Here is a 19,282-nt window from a genome sequence, read left to right on the forward strand (position 1 = left end):
GTGAGAACCAAACTTTTGGATGAACTCAAAACAAGGAATCCATGAGCCATTGTCTCCTAACACTGAAGGCCTGTGACAGGGTAAGTCAGCTCTGAGTCAAACGATTGTTGTTGTTGATGTTGACTTTTCTTCTGGGTTTCATGACTTAATTTTTCCTTTGCTTTCTATCAGCATAGCTCACAGAGTTAATGAGGATAATTGCTGGTGCGGGATGCACAGTGAGAGAGTTTGTGGCAGTGGGTGTAACTTGCTGTTGGTTTAAAATAGCTATGCTCATGGATTCAGGGTCCCCATTAATCACTGGCACTTCCTCCTTCTGAACTGTCACACACACTGATTCACAATTTTGATGGAAAACATTCCCTCCATAACATTCCCCAGCTGATGATACATTACCAAATGCAAAAATAGGAACATTTTAAAATCTCAGCTCACACCTCACATTACTTTTTACCTTTGCTTTCCAGACCTGTGTAGATTTAGTAGCAATGCAACATCCTTTCTACATTTTCTGCCATTATATTTATCAATGATCTACAACAGATGCACATAGACACATGTGAAAAAAATTCTTTATTAATTTCTCACATTTTATTACAAAATGTATGTTGCAAACAACTTGAATAACCTACTTGTGTGTTTTTGTGTTTTGTTTTGTTTTTAAACCCTTGGCTTCAAGAACTCAGGATCTCCCTATCTTTTCATCAAGTATTGGGAAACACTGATTATTGGAGTCAATAGGTTCTCATTTTGCTATTTACTTTCTTCTCTCAAACTCTGAAAAAAAAAATGTCCTCTGTATAAATTAAACAAAAAAATGTTGTAAAGTCTATGTCATTACAGTCAACAGAATTATAATAATGCATCCAAAATGTGCGGCCACAAAATATCAGGTATATGTTTGAAAAAAAGAAAAAAAATGACATTCTAGCCTTGTTACAAGGATAATGGTCCCATATTTTTATTAACAGGTTAGCAAAACAAAATCCAATGGATTACAATATTTACATGTTATTTGAAAAATAAAGTAGTGATAAAAGCATGTCACAATTATTTTCTTTCTTTTTTTTTTCTTTTTTTTTCCTTTTTCTCTCTTTGCCTTTTTTTCTTTGTTTGTTTTTTGGTAACCATTACAAATACCCAATCCATCCAGGTATGGAACTGTTTTAATGCATTTGAAATGAGGACAATTAAAAACAAATATGGACACGAAACAAAATCTCTGCTTAGATAGTTCACACTTTTCCCATTTTCTGGTTTCCACATGATGGCCCTCATCCCTAAAAAAAAAAAAAAAAATGCCCTACAAAAAAAAAAAATCTTAATAGCAAGAAAATAAAGAACATGCTTTTCAAGTAAGCACTTATTCCACAAATGCAGTATCTTTCCATGGATTTTATTTGAAGCTATGTGGGACACTGTCATCTCCGCAATTCCCTTCCCTTTCTTCCCTCCCCCTCCCCCAACCCTTCCAAGTAAAAAAACAAAACAAAAACAAAAAACATGAAAACCAAAGGACTCACACACACACACTCCTCTCTCTCACACCCACACACACACGCACGAGAACATAGACATCCAAGCACGCAAGCTCACAGGCTTCTAAAACCTAGGCTTCAAGGAAAGTTCTTTTCTACTTTTTGTAACAAAAACTCTCTGTTCACAATCAGAACATATTATAAATGTAGACTTAGATTTAGTCTATGCTGCTCCCTCCTGAAAAAGCTAAGACGGGGAAACGGAGCAGCTGGCAGCTAGATTTAAACAAACAACAAAAAAGTAGTTCTCCAGGTTCCTTGTAGGATGCAAGTATTTCTTGTCCATTCTCACCAAAGGGATGGGGTTCCCTTATCCCGCAAATTAAATGAGAACCCCTACCCCCCAAATAAAAACACAACACATTGCAAACAAAAGCAAAACAGATTTGAAATCACGCACAAAAGCCAGCCCATCCTAACAGGAAGTACTTGTGTGAGACGGATAATGTGATAGTTTGACAAGCAACAAAAGGGTGAAGAGGACTTCCTCGTCTGGCCCACAAGCTGCATAGCTGTGCCAAAAGTTTGGTTCTTTAAATTAAAAAAAAAAAAAAAAAAGTTCTTTGTTATTTCCATGTTTAAAATAAAAACATTCCTATTCACACACACACACACACAAAAAAACCCCCTAAATCTCCCTTGCCCCAAATTAAAACAATATCAACACACACACACACACACACACACACAAAGAAAAACAATTTATATGAAAAACTGAATTGTGCTGTGTTTGTAACACTCAAGCTGATAGAAAAATGAACATGTGGCAAACGGAACTCCACAGTCACTGTAAAATTAGCTTGTATGAATCTACCAAAGTCTTAAATCATAGCTGAACACTAATAAACAGCTTACCTGGGATAAAGGATGACAATTCACAAACAGTTATCTAATAATTAAAGTCTGTTTCTTTTTTTTGTTTTGTTTTTTACTAAAATAATTAAAAAAATCACAGTATTTTAAGAAATAAAACCCACATGGGGATTTTAAGCACAATTTGTGTTCCTTTCTTTAAAACTCTTTTTTTTTTTTTCTTTTTCTTTCTCCATTCACCATCTTGCCCAGCAGTTCTCTCTACATTTAACCACGGCGACGACAGGTAGTACTGACAAATGCAGAGAATTCCCTTGGTTAAGTTTGAGGTACTAGGAAACAGGTGACTGTTTTTAGGCAAAGCAGTTTTTTTGTTTTCTGTTTTGTTTTTGTTTGTTTGTTTGTTTTTTCCCAAAGCGGCAGTTAGGTCTTGAAAAAAGCTTAAGGTATGAAAACTAGAAAAACGCACGGAAAGTTGTGCGTCAGAAAAATGTTGTTCCCCTAAGAAGTCTTCTATCGCCTCGGAGCTTGTTTCCACGCACTGTCCGAGCCGCCGCAAGGCACGCCGTGCCCGGGAGGCCCTGCGCGTCCCGCAAGCCAGCGGCACTTCCACGCTGAAGATCCGGGAGGGAAGGTGTAGTGATGGAAAAGGAGCCACATATTCCAACCATTTAAATAACTTTAATTTACATACTCACTCACACAGGTACCAGTGCTTTGAAAATAGATTGTTCAGTCCGAAAAAGCAGCTTTGTTCTGTCTTCCTCTTCTCTGTCCCCCAGGTCTCAGCCCGAGCTGGCCCTCCCACTTCGCATCACAGTTCAAGTAAGGTTGGGATCCAGAATTCCACCCCGCGCTTTATTCCTTCTCGGCCTCGGCGTCCTCCAGGAGGGATCTGTCGGCAGCGACTACGCAGATGGCTACTGTCTCGCTCTTGAGGGAAAAGTCCATCCCGAGCGCCTCGACGTCGTCCTCCTTCTCCTCTATGCAGGGCATCTTCACGCCGTCCTGTACGCTCTCCTGCAGCTGGATCTCTTCTCTGCTCACCTGCTGGGTGTCATTCAACGCCCTGGAGAAACATGGATGGCAGTGACGGGTGAGTGTGTGTTGTTTCCTAGTTAAATGAAAAAAAGACTCACATCTTTAACAAAAGGCCTTGGGGTTTCCTTGGAACCAATGCCACGAAAGGATGACTTAAGTTGTGAGCGACTTATCCTTGCTACACGTTGTGCTTAGGACAAGTGTTCCTGGTACTTGGACCTTCAGAAATATCCATTATCATACTATGGTTTGATGAGATCATGCTTTGATGACGTCAGATTAATATAACGGTTTTATGTTCCCCGCCTCTACTGGGAACAGAGAGAGGTTGTAAGTGGTCAGAGCAAGTCTTGTCTTATGCTCAACCTCATCAGCGGAACCCAGAAGGTAGGAGGTTGGCTGAGTTTATTGAGACTAAAAAGAGCAACAGCCCCAGTAGCAAAAGAGTTAATGGACAGGCCCAGAAGCAAATCATAGAAATAAATGGAAAGCAAAAACCCGAAGACCGAACCCACACCTTGGGAAGCTTATAGTCTGAAATTTAGATGCTTCTGGTGTCAGGGGTATTTTCTGCTAAAAGGACCAACTCATAGGCTATCTGGAAGACTAAGGACAATTTTATATTCAAAGAGCTTACAGGTGTTTTACAGGTGTGCTCCCACCTACCTGGGAGGCAGGCAGAAGCTGGCTCTGTCCCCGAGGCAGAGCATGGAAGGCACCAAGAGGTGCGTGGGAATGTTCCAGGCCACTTGGGGAATGAGTCATCAGAGGCAGGAACAGAAGCCAGATCTTTTGACCTCGGTCCACGCTCTATCAGAGAACGCCACGCTAATGAGAGCTGAAGGGACACTGGCTGGAGAAAGCGCGACACTTGTACGCGAGGGCTTGAGTGGGATTTGCCATCGTATCGAAGGTGATTTTTTTTGGTTAGACTTGTGTCTGGGTGACCATTTAAAACACCAACAGAAAAGAGAGGAGAAACCTAGTTCCTGACATCTGCCTCTCCTCCCATGCCCAGATATGTGACACAGAGGGGGCTGGGTGCCGGCAGGGGGACCAGAAAACAATGAACCTGACCTCCCTACCGCCTCCCGCTGGGCAAAGGCGCCTGGGGAGGGCTCAACTTACATGCCGTGTCTCAGCACGTGCCTCTCCCACTCGGAGCCCTGGGAAAACGCCCGCCCGCAGAATTCACACGGAAAGCGCTTCTGAGCGTTCATGGCAGCCCCGCGGTCAGCAAACCTCATCAGATCTGTAAGGAGAGAGCCGGACAAGCGTTACCTGCGAGTGGCGGGAGGCGGCGGGAGAGGTAAGCCAGCGTTTAGGAGGAGACCTCCTTGCCTTCCTCCCCTCCCTTGTCACACCACTTGGGAGAGCAAGTTTCAAACCTCCTGTCCTTTCTCCCACCGGCTTTTCGCCTGACGGCACTCCTGGAACCGTCCCTGGCTCCCAGGCCCCACACGTGCCCATCCCCACCTCTCCAGCTGCTTCTGTCGCTAACAACCGGGGCCATTCCCACAGCATCTCAGCAGGTTTCCTATAAAATCTCCTCACCCCTGATGGTCTAGTAGTACTTCACTATTTAGCACTATTTTCTATGTGACACAAGTTTGCTCACTAAAAAGAACATAGGATCCCCCAAGCATAGCCCAGGTAACAGGCAGACGCGGGGTGGCGTTTTGATGCCTTCCAGTGGGAACGCCGTCCTGACTCCAACGGCGGTCACTGCCACACTGGCATAACCAACTCCTCACGGGGTCTAAGCACCGAATGCCTGAAGGTGCGTGCTGGACAACGGGAGGCCGGTGTGTGAAAAGGCGTGCCCCGCCCCCATTCCTCTGGACAGGTCTGTTGTAGACACCCAACGTGGACCGTCATTGTTTTTCTCTCCTCCGTGGTGCTGCACACATGGTAAGGGTCTGATAAGCGCGAGTTGGGCGGCTAATTGTTTATAGGCCACTCCTCCTGGCAACTTCCAAGACAGGAGCTTCTGTGGGATCTCGAGTCCCCAGCCCATGTGTCTTTCATGACCCTGCAGCAGGCCACATTCTCCCGGGCTAGCACCATAGGACGAGCACAGATCTGCAGCCACGCGGCAGAGGAGGGCAGGACTGACCACCTCCCCAGACCTGATCCCTCGGTGCCTGAGTGTACAAGACGTTACGGGGAGGCGGCTCCTGGCTGCAAGCTTCCAGCCCCTCACACTGTAGGACGGCGCTCACAGGGTAGGCCTTAATCTTCAGCTCACAAAGCCATGCGAGCGGGCCAGTGTGAACAAAAGCACGAAGCCTTTTCCTCACAAATTAAGAAGATCACCACACCAGCCATTAAAAATAATTGCACAGACTATCTCCCTTGATTCTTTTCACTGGAAATGAGACAGCACCATCTGCTCGGTGCATTAATTTCTTAGCAGGGATTATCTTGGGCAAGAAATCAACAGAATGCCTCCCTGACTCCTCCCAACTGCATAATGAGAGGGGGCGGGGAGGAGCCTGCCTCGGTTAATTTTGGTTTCTTCTCTTTCAGATTCCCTCCGAGCTTCCGAGGCGGCACCTGCAGGGTGGCCACGCCAGCCCTGGCTCCAGATCTGGTGCTGGAAGAGGCTGCCGGGAGTGGGGTCCCCACAAGGACAAGGGCCCCCTAAACGAGGGCCTGATGCAAGTCCGCCCTGCCAATGAGGGGAGAGCTCCAGGCACACGCGTGCCTTTACCCGGAGGAACACGAAACCACTCATCTATCCTTCCCAAGGCTCCTGTGGCTCGGCCTCAGAGGAGGCGGCCAGCCACTACCTGTCACCCAGCAAGCTGCTCTCCATCAGCCACGCTAGAGCCACCACCCTCTCTCCTCCTGGAAGACAGGCCGGCTGGCAGACACCCTCAGGCTATTGTGTGTCCTTTCTTCTCGCTGGCAGGAACCCACCTCCATGGTGAGAGTTGGATTAGAAGGAGATGAGACAAACTCGGGAGGGACGGGAAGTGAGGCTGATGATTTCCATGAACAGTTCTGGAAGCGGCTCCTGTAAATCTCCTACCCAGGGAGAGACAGACAAGCTTCTCCAGCCCGAGGCTCTTCCCACGTGGTGAAGGCTCATGAATGGGAGGCTGCCCTCCAGTGAGAGGCGGTCAGACGCAGTGAAGCTCTTTCTAGTCCAAACCGAGCAGGTCTGAAGCTCATGTGAGGGGGCGGCCACGCAGCACGAGCGGGAAACCTGCCTGTGCCCACACTTCCAGCTGCCACCTCTTCCCCCGTCTCTGCTTTTACGTGGAGGAGTCACTGGGGAGGCCTCACGAGGGCTCTTGTCTCTGGAACGCTTATCACCTCTAAGTTCACGTGTGCTCGCTTTAAAGACTCAGAAGTCACAGGACCTGGGGTGGGAGGGCAGGGCCTGGGGCCTTAGGAGGCGCAGGAGGCCCTCTGTCAGAGGACCCCTTTCCAGAGAACTCGGGGAGCAGTGCATCGATCCCATCACCAAGAACCTATCTATGGGATACTGAGAAAGAAAATGCAAAACCCAGCTTCTCGGATCACAGCCACTGTCCGTGCGAGAGACGGAGGAGTCTGGCCCCCTACTCACAGGCGCTGTGATGTCTGTCACAAGGGCAACCAACCTACCGGTGAGGATGCTTCCTTTGTGACTTATTTTCCAGGTTACTGTGGGCATGCTGGCACTCCCTCGCTCATCCTGTAAACAGCAGTCCCTGCTGCCGTCCTAGCCAAGAAGGGCTAAAGGGGGCTCCCACTTTGCAAACCTGGGGTCTCCTGCCACCGCGTCATGGTGGGGTGGGTGGGGATGGAGTGGGAGTGGGAGGAGGTCAGGAAAAAAACCCGGAAGAATCTCACAGGGAAATGGTCACCCAATACTCCCCCTCAGGCTTGCAGACTGACCAAGGAGGGGGAAAATAGCTATTTATGTAAAAGTGTACCTTAGAGTGAGACCCTAATGGCCACGGAATTGATAGAATTCAGGGTCAAGTTCCCTTCAGTGAACAGGCCACTGTCCACAGGGTTGGCAAACAGGACATCCTGTAAAAGGGATCTTGCCTTTGGAGCCAAAAGACAAAATTCCATCTCTAGTGTTTTGTTTTTTAAACTTTGCATGAGCGCTTAACTTTTCTGGGCCTTTATTTCCCCACTTGCCAAATGACAATACCACCTCCATGGCAGGGTTATCATCTACCAGGTGGCCACCATGTTTCAAGGACTGGTTTGTGTGTTGTCTCACTGGAGCTTTACACAGAACCCTAGGAGATAGGTGATATTATTATTATTATTGATGATGAATGTACAGGGAGATATCCAGCCATATAGCTACTAGCCCAGTGGTCGGCAAACTCATTAGTCAACAGAGCCAAATATCAACACTACAACTATTAAAAATTTTTTTGAGAGCCTAATCTTTTTAACTTAAACTTCTTCTAATGCCACTTGTTCAAAATATTGTAGACTTGCCCAGGCCGTGATATTTTGTGGAAGAGCCACACTCAAGAGCTGCAGTTTGTTAACCACGGTACTAGAAAAACGGAAGCCAAACCCTAGACAGGCCAACTGCAGATCCCTCTCCATGACATGAGCTTAAAGAAGCAAAGGCATCTAACACCGTCCACCCTCAGCACTGCGGGGACAACTACAGTCCATTACTCAGGCTGTGGTACCATGTGACTCTGATAAGTCTGCAGTCACTGAAGGTAACAGATTTCAATCTGTCTGCTCATACGCACGGTCTTGGGATTTCCACAATATTCCACGCTGATTGATGTAGAGAACAACTCTACATACATGCCTGTCTGTAATTACATATACTTTCAACAAACTTCATTTTGAAGATAATTATAGACTAAGAAGAAGTTGGAAAAATAGTACAAAAATTCCATGAGACCTTCCCCCGTTTCCCCTGTAAACACATGACTAAATGAAAACTACTGGTTTTGTCAAAACCAACAGCAAGGCTTAGGTTAAGGGAGGGCATGCTGAGGACTGGGGGGGTGGGGCTCAGGATTTGTCTTACAGCCTCCCCCACTCACAGCCTTAGCAGGGTGAGTCCTGCAGCAGCAATTTCAAATCAGCGTCCCATTGGGTGTTCACTGACATCCCCTGATAGCTCTAGTGCCATCCAACTTGCCATTGGCCAGTCCTTATACTAAGACCCCACAGACACCCCTTTTCCTTATTAAAAACAAATCACCACTCTGCATTGTTAATAAACAAATCAACCACAGCAAGAGAGAAAATGCCTGTTTCCCTCAGAGTTTCTACAGCTGGAAATAGTTTACAAGACACGGCCCCTGCCAGGTCTCTCGAGCCAGTCAGTTCTCCTGAACAAAGGGATCGCTCCTTCTGTTACTCCTACAGCACCCCCCTGCCTCCCCGTCTCCCCATGGACTTGCTGGCTGCCACTGGGGCCCGGAGGGCGGGCGAGACTCACCTCTGTCCTCGGCCTTGCCCACTTCCTCCTCCTTGTCGTCGTCCTCGCTGCTGGAGCTCTCCAGCTTGCCCTTCATCTGCTCCAGCTGGTCCAGGTTGACCCGTCCAACCAGCTCGAAGTTCCGGCTCACCTGCAAGAGGCCAAGCGCATGATGGGAGTGGGCCGCGGGCGGGTGGGGGGAGAGCTCTCTAGCACCTGTGCCCTGTCTGTTTTTGGAACCAAACGACACTGGTGCTAGGCGGTCCTCCTCTCCATGGAGACGCTGTTTCTGAGGTGGGTGCTCCCACATCCCACTGTTTTCAATGGGACTGTCAACACCAGGCCCTCCTTACGGCACTTAGAAAAGTGAGCTGTTGGCCAGAAAGCAAAAGTATCAAAGCCTGGGGAGTGGAAGGGGTGGCCAGCAAACAGTCTTTTGTTTCTTTGTCAATCCTCACCCGAGGATATTTTTTCCAGTGACTTTCAGACAGAATGCAAGGGAGGGAGGATGTTGGGGGGCAGGGGAAGGAACATCGAGGGGAAAGACACACATATTGATTAGTTGTCTCCAGCCCTGCCAGGGATCGTATCCACGCTCTCAACACTGAGCACCCGGCCAGGCCCGGGAAACCGTTTTTAGTTGAATTCAAAGCAGTGACCTTTGTAAGCCACCCAGTTTTTCTGGAGGCGAAGAGGCTCTAAGTATCCCGAGAACGAGAGGGGCAGCCTCTTCCCCCACGTCCCGCCACCTGCAGGACTGCAGGCTGCCCCGGCAAAAGTGACTGGATTCCTAACTCACATGCTGACCAGGAGCCCCAGGTTAGCACAGAACTCGGGGCAACACACAGCCATGGGCTACCCCTGTGGCAGGCGCTGGGCTCTCCCGCTGGAGGGAGGGATGGAGGCAGGGCCCACAGAGGAGACGCAGTCTGGGCCCTGGAGGCTCATAGTGCACTAGCAATTGGAGAGGGAAGACAGACATCATTCACTAGACTGCAAGGCAGATGTCCATAGCTGCTCCACAGAGAGAGAGAGAGTGAGGAGGACAAGGAGAGGACAGGAAAGATTTACAAGACAATCCCAAGATATTCCCTGGAACAGACTGGAACACAGATTCGCTGAGCACCACAGCTCCAGATGCCAGGCATATGGGATCACCACCATCAACTGTGACAAACACGACAGACACTCGCAGTATCAGGGCCAACGGGCAGTCAGTCCTCCGACAGGCTCGATATTGTCCCCACCACGCTCCGTAAGAGGGAGCATATCAGAGGAGGAAGAATACACTCGGGATAAAAGCTCTTTAGAAACCAGAGGAGCAACACATGGAATACGACGAGGACCCCAGGAAAGCAGTCACTTTGAAAACAACGAGACACGGGGCTGGAAGAGGGGTCTGCGTCTGTCTTAATGCTCAACACTCGGACAGCAAGTTGTTGTTCTGCTCATTAAAAAAGCTGTAAAAATTAACAGGCTAAAGCGAGGAGGAAGAGGAGGAGGAAGCTGTCTCAGAATCTCGATTTCTCATTCCACCCGTCTAATAAGCATTCACAGCAACAGTCTCAAAAGCACTTCTGCTTGTGGCACCTTCCTAAACTGGGGCTTATCCACCAGGCCTCACTCCCACAGACCGACGTGAAGTTTTACTAACTCGTTTTACAACATGAAGTGGGGCGGGGGGGGGGGGGGCGCCACAGGAGCAAGAGCGCTGAAGTCAGACCTAAATCCAAGTCCAGGGGTTGCCATACTCAGACTCCGGGCAAGTTACTCAACACAAATGTCCTCATTTATAAAAAGGGTGTATGTGTGTGTGTGTGTGTGTGTGTGTGTGTGTGTGTGTGTGTGTCAGCATGCTACCCCAAAACACAGCCATTCCCCCAAACATCATTTCCTGCCCCTTGCTGGGAATGTGGTCTTCTCCAATTTGGGCTTTTGGAAAAGGCTTATGATGAGCATTGTCAATGCATATTTATGAAGTTATGTTTAGCCACAAAGTCTGTATTTTAACCTAATAGCATTTATGACAAAATATCTGAATAGAAGTTTTCTAGGTTGCCAGTGTTCAAGGAAAAGGAGGCAAGGTTCCAACCTGCCTAACTTTGAACTATGTGTAAAAAAAACAAAACACCCCCCCCCCCCCCACACGCACATCTTTTAAAGGACTAGCACTTAAAAAGCACCCTTTTCTGGTCACCTTCTCCCACATCCCACCTGCAGCCGGGCCACCTGTGTGTGGAAGGGACACAAGGGGTGGCAAGACGCCAGGAAACAAAAATGATGAAACCAAGAATGGCCAGAAGGAAATCCCGCATCGTTTCATCCAGTGAGTCTTTATCGATCCGTTCCTTCATTGGACAAGGACTTCCTGAGGGTCTACTGTGTGTCAGGCCCTGCACCGGGCACCAGAGCGCTGCTTCCTGAGGGCTCCAGTGACAGACCTGCCGCCAAACCGAACGTTCCTTTTTTCTTCCCCACCTCCCTCTTTCCTTTCCCTTCACTGGGAAACTGTTAACATTTTGGATTCTGCACAATTTTGAAAGAGTGCAAGACCTTTTCCTGGTTTTGATTGAGTTGGGTTCTAACTCTACTGTAAGTCCCCCGGTCAGCCAGCCAATATTAATCTTACTGCCCAAGACTCCTCGCTGCATTTTGGAGCCCATCTCTCACCTGGATGAGTGCCATGTCCTCCCTCCGTCAGCCACTCTTACTCCTCTTGCATCTAATCTCCGGTGCCTTCTGAGTGATCTTTAAAAAATTTAAATCTGTTCATGTCAGCCTCCGCTTGCCCTGAGGAAAAAATCCTCATTTCTTACTGAGACTTGTGTGGTGGGCGATCACCGTGTCCTGGCCCGCCCTCTCCAGCTGTCTCCCCTTTGCTCCCTCGGCCCTGAACTCGCTGAGCTTCCTGGGATCTGCCAGACTCTTGGTCCTGTGTCCTCCCTGCTCCCACTCCCCACCTCCCGTCCCCTCCCTCCCGTGCACTTGCCATTTCCTGTTTGGCCTGCCTCCTCCACATGGTAACTTCTGTCTTCCAGCTTCGCTTCAGTGTCAGACTCCTCCGTGGTTAAATATCCTTGCTCTGCACTCTCACAGCACCCCGCCCTCGCCTTTGGTGATTCGCTCCGCTCAGTAATTAATTGTTTATGGCCTGCACACACTCCCCTCCACCTCCCACCCACGCTGCTCTGCATCCGACTCCCTGCGGGATCTCACCGGCCAGGCCTGGCGTGGCACACACATTCTCTGTATCGGCGGCATTCTTAATCGCCGTATAACGTTTCATTAGGGGATGTGTTATAGTTTACTGTTCCCATGCAAGTTTACCTTTGGCTTTTCACTATTAAAAATGCAGTAATAGACCTTATTGTATGCAATCCTCTCTTTCCTGCTTAGCTTTAACTTTATAGGCTGAACTTGCAGAGGTGAAATTACAGGGTCAAAATCAAAGAGTTTAGACTTTATTGAAATTCCAATATGTGTGTGAGTTGGTTTCTGGAAGAGCATACACGTCACTTCCAGACCTGGAGGCTGGAGGGTATCTGACCCCCTTTCTAACAGTGCAGAGGACAACTTAGGGAAATTCACCTTTTCCTCTGGAGATGAAGGTAACTTATTACCTGTTTTCTAAAAGGCCCACAACAGAGGGAGAAAAAAGAAGCGTGCGAGTTTAAGATTTAGGAGCCTTCTGAAGGCAAAAGCCACACATGGCTTTGAAGGGTGGAGTGTTCAAATACATTCTCACTCAGACTATAAAACTATACGCAGCCCTGGCCAGTGTGGCTCAGCTGGTTGGAGCATCGTCCCATACACCAAAGGGTGGTGGGTTCAATTCCCGGTCAGGGCAATACCCAGGCTGCGGGTTCAGTTCTGGTCGGGGCGTGTACTGGAGGCAACCAATTGATGTTTTCTCTCTCTCCCGCTCATCAGCGAAAGACCTATCCTCAGGTGAATGTTAAAACACAAAACAAAACTATACACAGATCCTTATATCCTGTGACAGTTATCTGTGAATGCCCAAACCCCAAAGTCTCCTGTGAAGCCACTGACCCACAGTCGTGGTGAAGTCTCCCATCCAATGGGCACATGGGATGAGGGGCATCGGCCAGCAGATGCTTTCCGAGGAAAGCTAAGCTCGCACTGACGACGCTGCCAACTGTCCCACACTCTCAACGAGTGTTCAAGCCTCACAACTACACTTGTCTCTGCTTGCTGGTCTTCAGCCACTGGGCCGACGGCTTAGGACTGCCCCTGGCATAGGAGAGGAATCCCATACTGAGGCTTACTCCTAAGGGAGAGGCACCTAAGATTTACACACGTTACCAAGGTGAGCATGAGTTTTCCTAGAGTGCTGGGTGGCAAACCCAGTCTCACAGGAAGAACTGATAAAACTGGTTAACAAAAAGCGCAACTGGACACCCTGTCTGCAGATGACTTAGCAGATGTGGAGTGGGGAAATCCATAGTTCCCTCCTACCGACACAACATTGGTACCTTCGGAAAGGGCCACCCAGCCAGGTGTTCGCGTCACCTAACACTCCATGTTCCCACTACGAAGGAAGGCCAAAGGGGACGTGACACCGGGGAGCACGGGAAAACCGCCTCTCTCGTCCGAAAGGCCTCCCATCACAAGCAGAGAACGCGGCGTGCGGCGCACATCGGCAAAGACTCTCGGACAGGCTGGCAGGTCTTCGGGGAGGCCCATGTGAGCGCGTGTCTTAGGCTGTCAGGACCCTCCAGTCCCCATCACAGCTACCCAACTGCTGTGCTAAACAAGGAAATCCAAATGACACGTCATTCCACGTGTCTCAAAATATTACTCTTGATTATCCCCCCCCCCCCCCCCCCCGCAGCCATTTAAAATGTCAAAACCCCTCTTAGCTGGCAGGCCACATAAAACCAGGTGGCGGCCGGATCTGGTCCAGGGGCCAGAGTGTGCCACTCTGATTACAACAGCAGGGGAGTTACCAGGCAACCCTCGGCACCACCTGGGATGTTGGAATGGGGAGGAGGGAGAGAAAGCAGTGGGAGGACCCTTCGGCAGGCAGTGTCTCCGCGGTTCCTTACAGGACGATGGCCAAAGGGGTCAGGTCAGAATCTTTAATTCTCAGGTAAGAGCATTCCCATCAGAGCGCTCCTCAAGCCTCTAGAACACATGTGTCAAACACAAGGCCCGCGGGCCAAATCCGTCCCGCCAGGCCTTGCAATGTGGCCCACACCACGCTGTCATCACTGCACTCCGCTGCGTTTCCATCACAATGACAGTTTATGACTGTTCAGTAAACCATTCGGCCCGCGATTTAGGCTGGATTTTAGATTTTGGCCCCTTCTCTGATTGAGTTCGACACCCCTACTCTAGAAGGACATTCAGCGACCCAAGTGTCAGGTTCCTGGGGTGGAGAGCAGGGCCAGCACATCTGCCCCCTGTTTTGTGGGAACCTTTATCACGTACTTAACATGCTGCGCTGTGTTCTTTACTTAGCTTTCCATGCTCCGGGCAGAGGACAAGGTCAGCTGTGTGGTTGACACCCAGCAAATGTTATTTCAATTTACCAGTAACATAAACACTCATGGTAGATCATAAAACATAGACAAGTTCATAATATTGCCTTAAGATGTGCGTCCCCGTGTTTGCTAATGAGAGAATAAAATTGGACATTTTCTAAAAGATTTTGATTCAATTCCAACCAAATAGCTATTACAAGCTAAAATTAATCCGGTAATTTTCTATGTATCATTTAACTCCTATAACCACTCTGCAAGATATGTGTTATCCCCCCTATTTGTAGAAGAGGAAAACACAACAAAGCGCTTGCTAAAGCCAGGCTAGCACTCACATCAGGTGATAAAGTGCCCACTTCCCTATTATAATGCCAATCATCTGGAGAGATGTAAAATTGTTTACCAAATAGTCAATGTGACCCAACAGGCAGAATACAAGAAAGAAAAAGTACTGTGCCGGTAATGCTCTGTTGTAAAACTAGAGGGGATAGTTAGAGGAGTAGAATCTTTTGGGAATTTTTCTTCAGAAGAAAACACTTTCTAAAAACAGGATAAAGATGGTCAATTTCCCTTAAAGGTATATGGAGCACGGAAGTCAAGAAGGCAGCTGCTTGCTTTTGCAAACACTTGATCAAATCAGAAAACTTACTTTCCTGCCAGACCCATCCTAGCAAAGCAGAGAGCATCAGCTCATGTTGAGAATCTCGGCATAACTCCGGTCCCAAGTTCTCCAGAGAGCCAAGTGCAAGGACCATTAGCAACGTCAGACAGCGCTGCTGTTGGCCAGCGGAGCCCTGGCCAGTCTCCCGGGCTGGAAATCAGAGGCAAAGATGCTGATGCTGCCGCCACGTTCTGCTTCTTGGAACAAACAGGACACTTAACGTTTCCTGCTTGAGGAGTGATTTCATTGATTGATGGAGCAAACGGCTACTGGAGCTTTTACAGCATGCAGGGCACCAGATCAGATTTGGGAAGGAAAGACAAGTAAATAATGGGGTTTATGACTTAAGAACAGTACATCCAATGGCAAGGCAGGGACTTGCTGAGAGCCAAGTACAAGGTCAAGCAGCATGCACTAAGGCCCTTTAGAGAGGGAGAAGGAAAGTCCTATGGATGCCTGGAAGCAGGAGCAATTACTTATTATTTATTTATTTATTTATATATTTTTAATATATATTTTTTATTGATTTTTCACAGAGAGGAAGGGAGAGGGATAGAGAGCCAGAAACATCAATGAGAGAGATACATCGACCAGCTGCCTCCTGCACACTCCCCACCGGGGATGTGTCCACAACCAAGGTACATGCCCTTGACCGGAATCAAACCTGGGACCTTTCAGTCCGCAGACCGACGCTCTGTCCACTGAGCCAAACTGGTTTCGGCAGGAGCAATTACTTCTGATGGGAGAGTTCAGTGGATAGTTTCGAAGGATATAGAGAACGTCGAACATCTCCTTGGGAAATATCATCTCAGGTTCTGCCTGGCAAGTCTCTTTGAAAAATGGTCTCACCTCCTTTTCATCTATGAATTCTCTCTTCTAAATACATGAATAAACAGGTCTAGAACTGATAAATCAAGAAGCAAGACTAGCATGAGGGAAAACAAAGCTGAAACGACCTAACCTTCTAGAGAAACCTTTAGCTGGCAGAAATCCTTGGGGCTTGTAAAGCTAAAGCTGCTAGTAATAATTATAAAATAAAATAAAATAAAATATAAAGTGGCCTTAACAAAAAGGAAGATAAACCATCCAATCAAAAAATGGGTAAAGGATCTAAATAGACACTTCTTGAAAGAGGACATACAGAAGGCCCCGAGACATGAAAACATGCTCGAAGTTACTAATCATCCGAGAGATGCAAATCAAAACAACGAGATGCCATCTCACACCTGTCAGAATGGCTATCATCAACAAATCAACAAACGACAAGTGCTGGTGAGGATGTGGAGTAAAAGGAACCTTTGTGCACTGCTGGTGGGAATGCAGACTGGTGCAGCCACTATGGAGAACAGTATGGAGTTTCCTCAAAAAGTTAAAAATGGAACTCCCATTTGACCCAGTAATCCCACTTCTAGGGCTATATGCCAAGAAACCAGAAACACCAATCAGAAAGGATATATGCACCCCTATGTTCATAGCAGCACAATTTATGTGGTACATATACACAATGGAATACGATGCCGCTATAAAAAAGGAACTTTTACCATTTGCAACAGCATGGATGGACCTGGAGAGCATTGTGCTAAGTGAAATAAGCCAGTCGGAGAAAGATAAATATCACATGATCTCACTCATATATGGGATATAATGATCAACATAATTGGAGGAACAAGAATAGATTCAGAGACAAATGGTAGGGGAGGGGGGGTTAGAGAGCAACCAAAGGACTTGCATGCATGCATATTAGCATAACCAATGGACACAGACACTATGGCGGTGGGAATGGCTTGTGGGGGGAGATCAATTGGGGAAAAAGGAGACATGTAAAACTTTAGACAATAAAAAAATAATAAAAGTGGCCAAACGTGTTTATGATCTGGCATTGGGGAAGGTGCTTCTTTTGTTTTGTTTCTTCTCTTTTACTTTGCTGGAAACAAGTGCTCTATGTGACTTTTTTTTTTTTTTTTTTTTTTTTTTTTTTTTTTTGCCACTGTGGATTTCACTGGTCCTGAAAGCTGAACAATTTTATTGGAATCACTAAACTGCCTGTAATTCCTCCCGAGCTCTGTGTTCTGCTGCGTTTGCCAAACTGGCGAAAAGGAAGAGATACGAGTTCCTTAGAGTTCAGCCGCCTGAGGCTCCATTTGTATAAAAAAATTAAAAACATTTCCAAGTAAATTAAATTAGTGACTGTGCATTGCCTGAATAGACTATCCTTCTAAATTTAATATACCGAACATGACAATTTTATGAGCAAACTTAGTTAGAGATAATATATTTTTATGTTCCTTAAAGTAGCGAAGAGACTTCAGAACCATAAAGAACACTAACAAGGTATTGAATAGAGTTAAACTTTCTTTAAAAAATGTGTTTTGTTTTGTTTTTTTAAATGAGAGTACAAGGATTGTGGGTTGGGGGTTTTGTTTTTTTTCACGACTTCAAGTTTCCTAGAAACATTACATTTTAACTTTTACCAGCATTGCTAGTAAATGGTACCGTAGATATATGACTTCATTGAGTGAGTGAGTGTGAGTGTGTGTGTGTGTGTGTGTGTGTGTGTGTGTGTGTATTGGGGGTGGGAGGGATGGAAGGATGGAGAATGGAAGGGTTGAAATAATAGAATAGTCTGTCTTTTAGGAAATCTAGTAAGATAAAAAATGACAGGAAGTGGAGGATAAAAAAAAAAAAAAATAGACACTGCATTGCTTGCTTTAGGCTCCAAAACAATGCAAGTGCTTCCTTGTCCACCAGCACAGAGACAGCTGTGAGGACCAGGTTTTGTGACACCCAGGAAAGGAGTGCTGGTTTGCTACCCCGCCTTGGCTTCCGAGGACAAACATGGCAGCATCATTGCGGCCACTTGAGAACTGGTTCTTAAAAGGAAGGCTGCATTCAATGCCTCCCCCTCCTGCTGGAACCAGTTTTTGGTCCCATGAACCGTAACGGTCTTTAGAGACATTTTTATCAGCTTTGCAGGCAGAATGGAGAACTCCAGTTTTCCATGTCCAGTTCTGAGTCATGGAATCCTCTGACTGAAAATACATCCTACAGTGTCTTCTAGTTTCCTCTGTGGATTCTGTCCTCACACGAAATCAGCTATTAAAACTACTTGTGGAACACAGAATCTTAAAGCCGAGGAAAAGAAGCAAACCTTAGCTTAGAATCTATTGTGAAGTCTCCTGCACATTTCTGTTTTTGGCAGTTTACACATAAACCTGGATCTCAGGCATCTTATAGACTTATCTGCCCAGGATCAACTTTACGAAAGCTGCAGGAAATTAACATTTATCGAGGGCCGTTAGGTGCTGGGTCCTGGGAAAAGTGCATCTTTTAGGGGCTGAGTTCTGCTTTCTTTACTATAAAATTAATCTATGGAATATTTTTTAAATCACCTATTTTAAATGAACAGTTCAACAAGTTTCAGGGTTCATGCACTTGTGCATCCTTCAACCAATCTGTTTAAGACCCCTTCTATCTAAGAGGTTCCCTCACACCCTCTGCAATGAATCCCTGAGCCCAATCTCCAGCCCAGACAACCTCTGACCTGTTTCATCTCTGGTTTTGCCTTACTGGGGATTTCATATAAATGGTGTCATGTAATCTGTAGTCTTTTGTGCCTGGCTTTTGTACACTTAACACGATATTTTAAAGGATTACCCACATTGGCGCATGTGTCCATCATTCTTTTTTTTTTAAATTTATTGATAATCAGTATAATTCCATGGTGTGGATATATGTATCATGTTTTACCGGTCAACTTTATGTGGGAGGAAACTTGCTGGGTCAGATGATAAGTTTATGTTTAACTTTTTACCAAATGGATGTTCCATTTTATACTCCAACCAGCCCTGTGTGAGATTATCTTTGTCACTTTAATTCAATTATCTTATTACTGAGTTGTAAAGGTTCTTTATATTTTTTAGTTAAAGTCCTTTGTTCAGCAATCACTTTGCAAATATTTGCTTAACATCTGTTGCTTTCTTTTTTATTTTCTTAATTTCTTTTTTATTTTCTTATTTCTGAAGAAAATTTAATTTTGATGACATCTAATTTATTTTTTTTCTTTTACTATCCATAACTTGTATTGTTATCTAAGAAAAATGTTCCCTAACCAAAGGGCAACTTTCTCCTCTTTTTGTAGATGTTTTATACTTTCAACTCCTTCATTGAGGTTCACAATACATTTTGATTTAGTTTTTGTGTTGGGAGTAATGGTAAGGGTCAATGCTCATTATTTTGCACATGGAAGTCTAACTGTTCTAGCAGCTGTGAATAACTGTTTTTGTTGAAAAATCATCTCTGCCTATAGCACTGGGGTGCAAATCAA

The 19,282-nt window shown here is 46.4% G+C and overlaps 1 protein-coding gene across 10 annotated transcripts in view; it reads right to left on the reverse strand.

Annotated features, from left to right (window-relative positions):
- Positions 1-560: 560 nt before the first annotated feature.
- ZNF462 (zinc finger protein 462) overlaps positions 561-19,282 on the reverse strand; it is a 135,001-nt gene continuing 116,279 nt past the window's right edge. For 9 of the 10 annotated variants that reach the window (XM_036433115.2, XM_036433110.2, XM_045579940.1 and 6 more), the window contains 3 exons: positions 8,818-8,947; positions 4,521-4,644; positions 561-3,420 (listed from right to left, as the gene is read on the reverse strand). In XM_036433115.2, coding sequence (XP_036289008.1) covers positions 3,210-3,420; positions 4,521-4,644; positions 8,818-8,947 — 465 coding nt within the window. In that variant the 3' untranslated portion in view covers positions 561-3,209. Of the gene's footprint in view, positions 3,421-4,058; positions 4,203-4,520; positions 4,645-8,817; positions 8,948-19,282 lie in introns of all 10 variants that reach the window. The other variant, XR_006741234.1, reaches the window with a different exon arrangement.

Source organism: Pipistrellus kuhlii, unplaced genomic scaffold (assembly GCF_014108245.1).
Source record: "Pipistrellus kuhlii isolate mPipKuh1 unplaced genomic scaffold, mPipKuh1.p scaffold_m20_p_12, whole genome shotgun sequence".
In the NCBI taxonomy this organism is placed as follows: Eukaryota; Metazoa; Chordata; class Mammalia; order Chiroptera; family Vespertilionidae; genus Pipistrellus; species Pipistrellus kuhlii.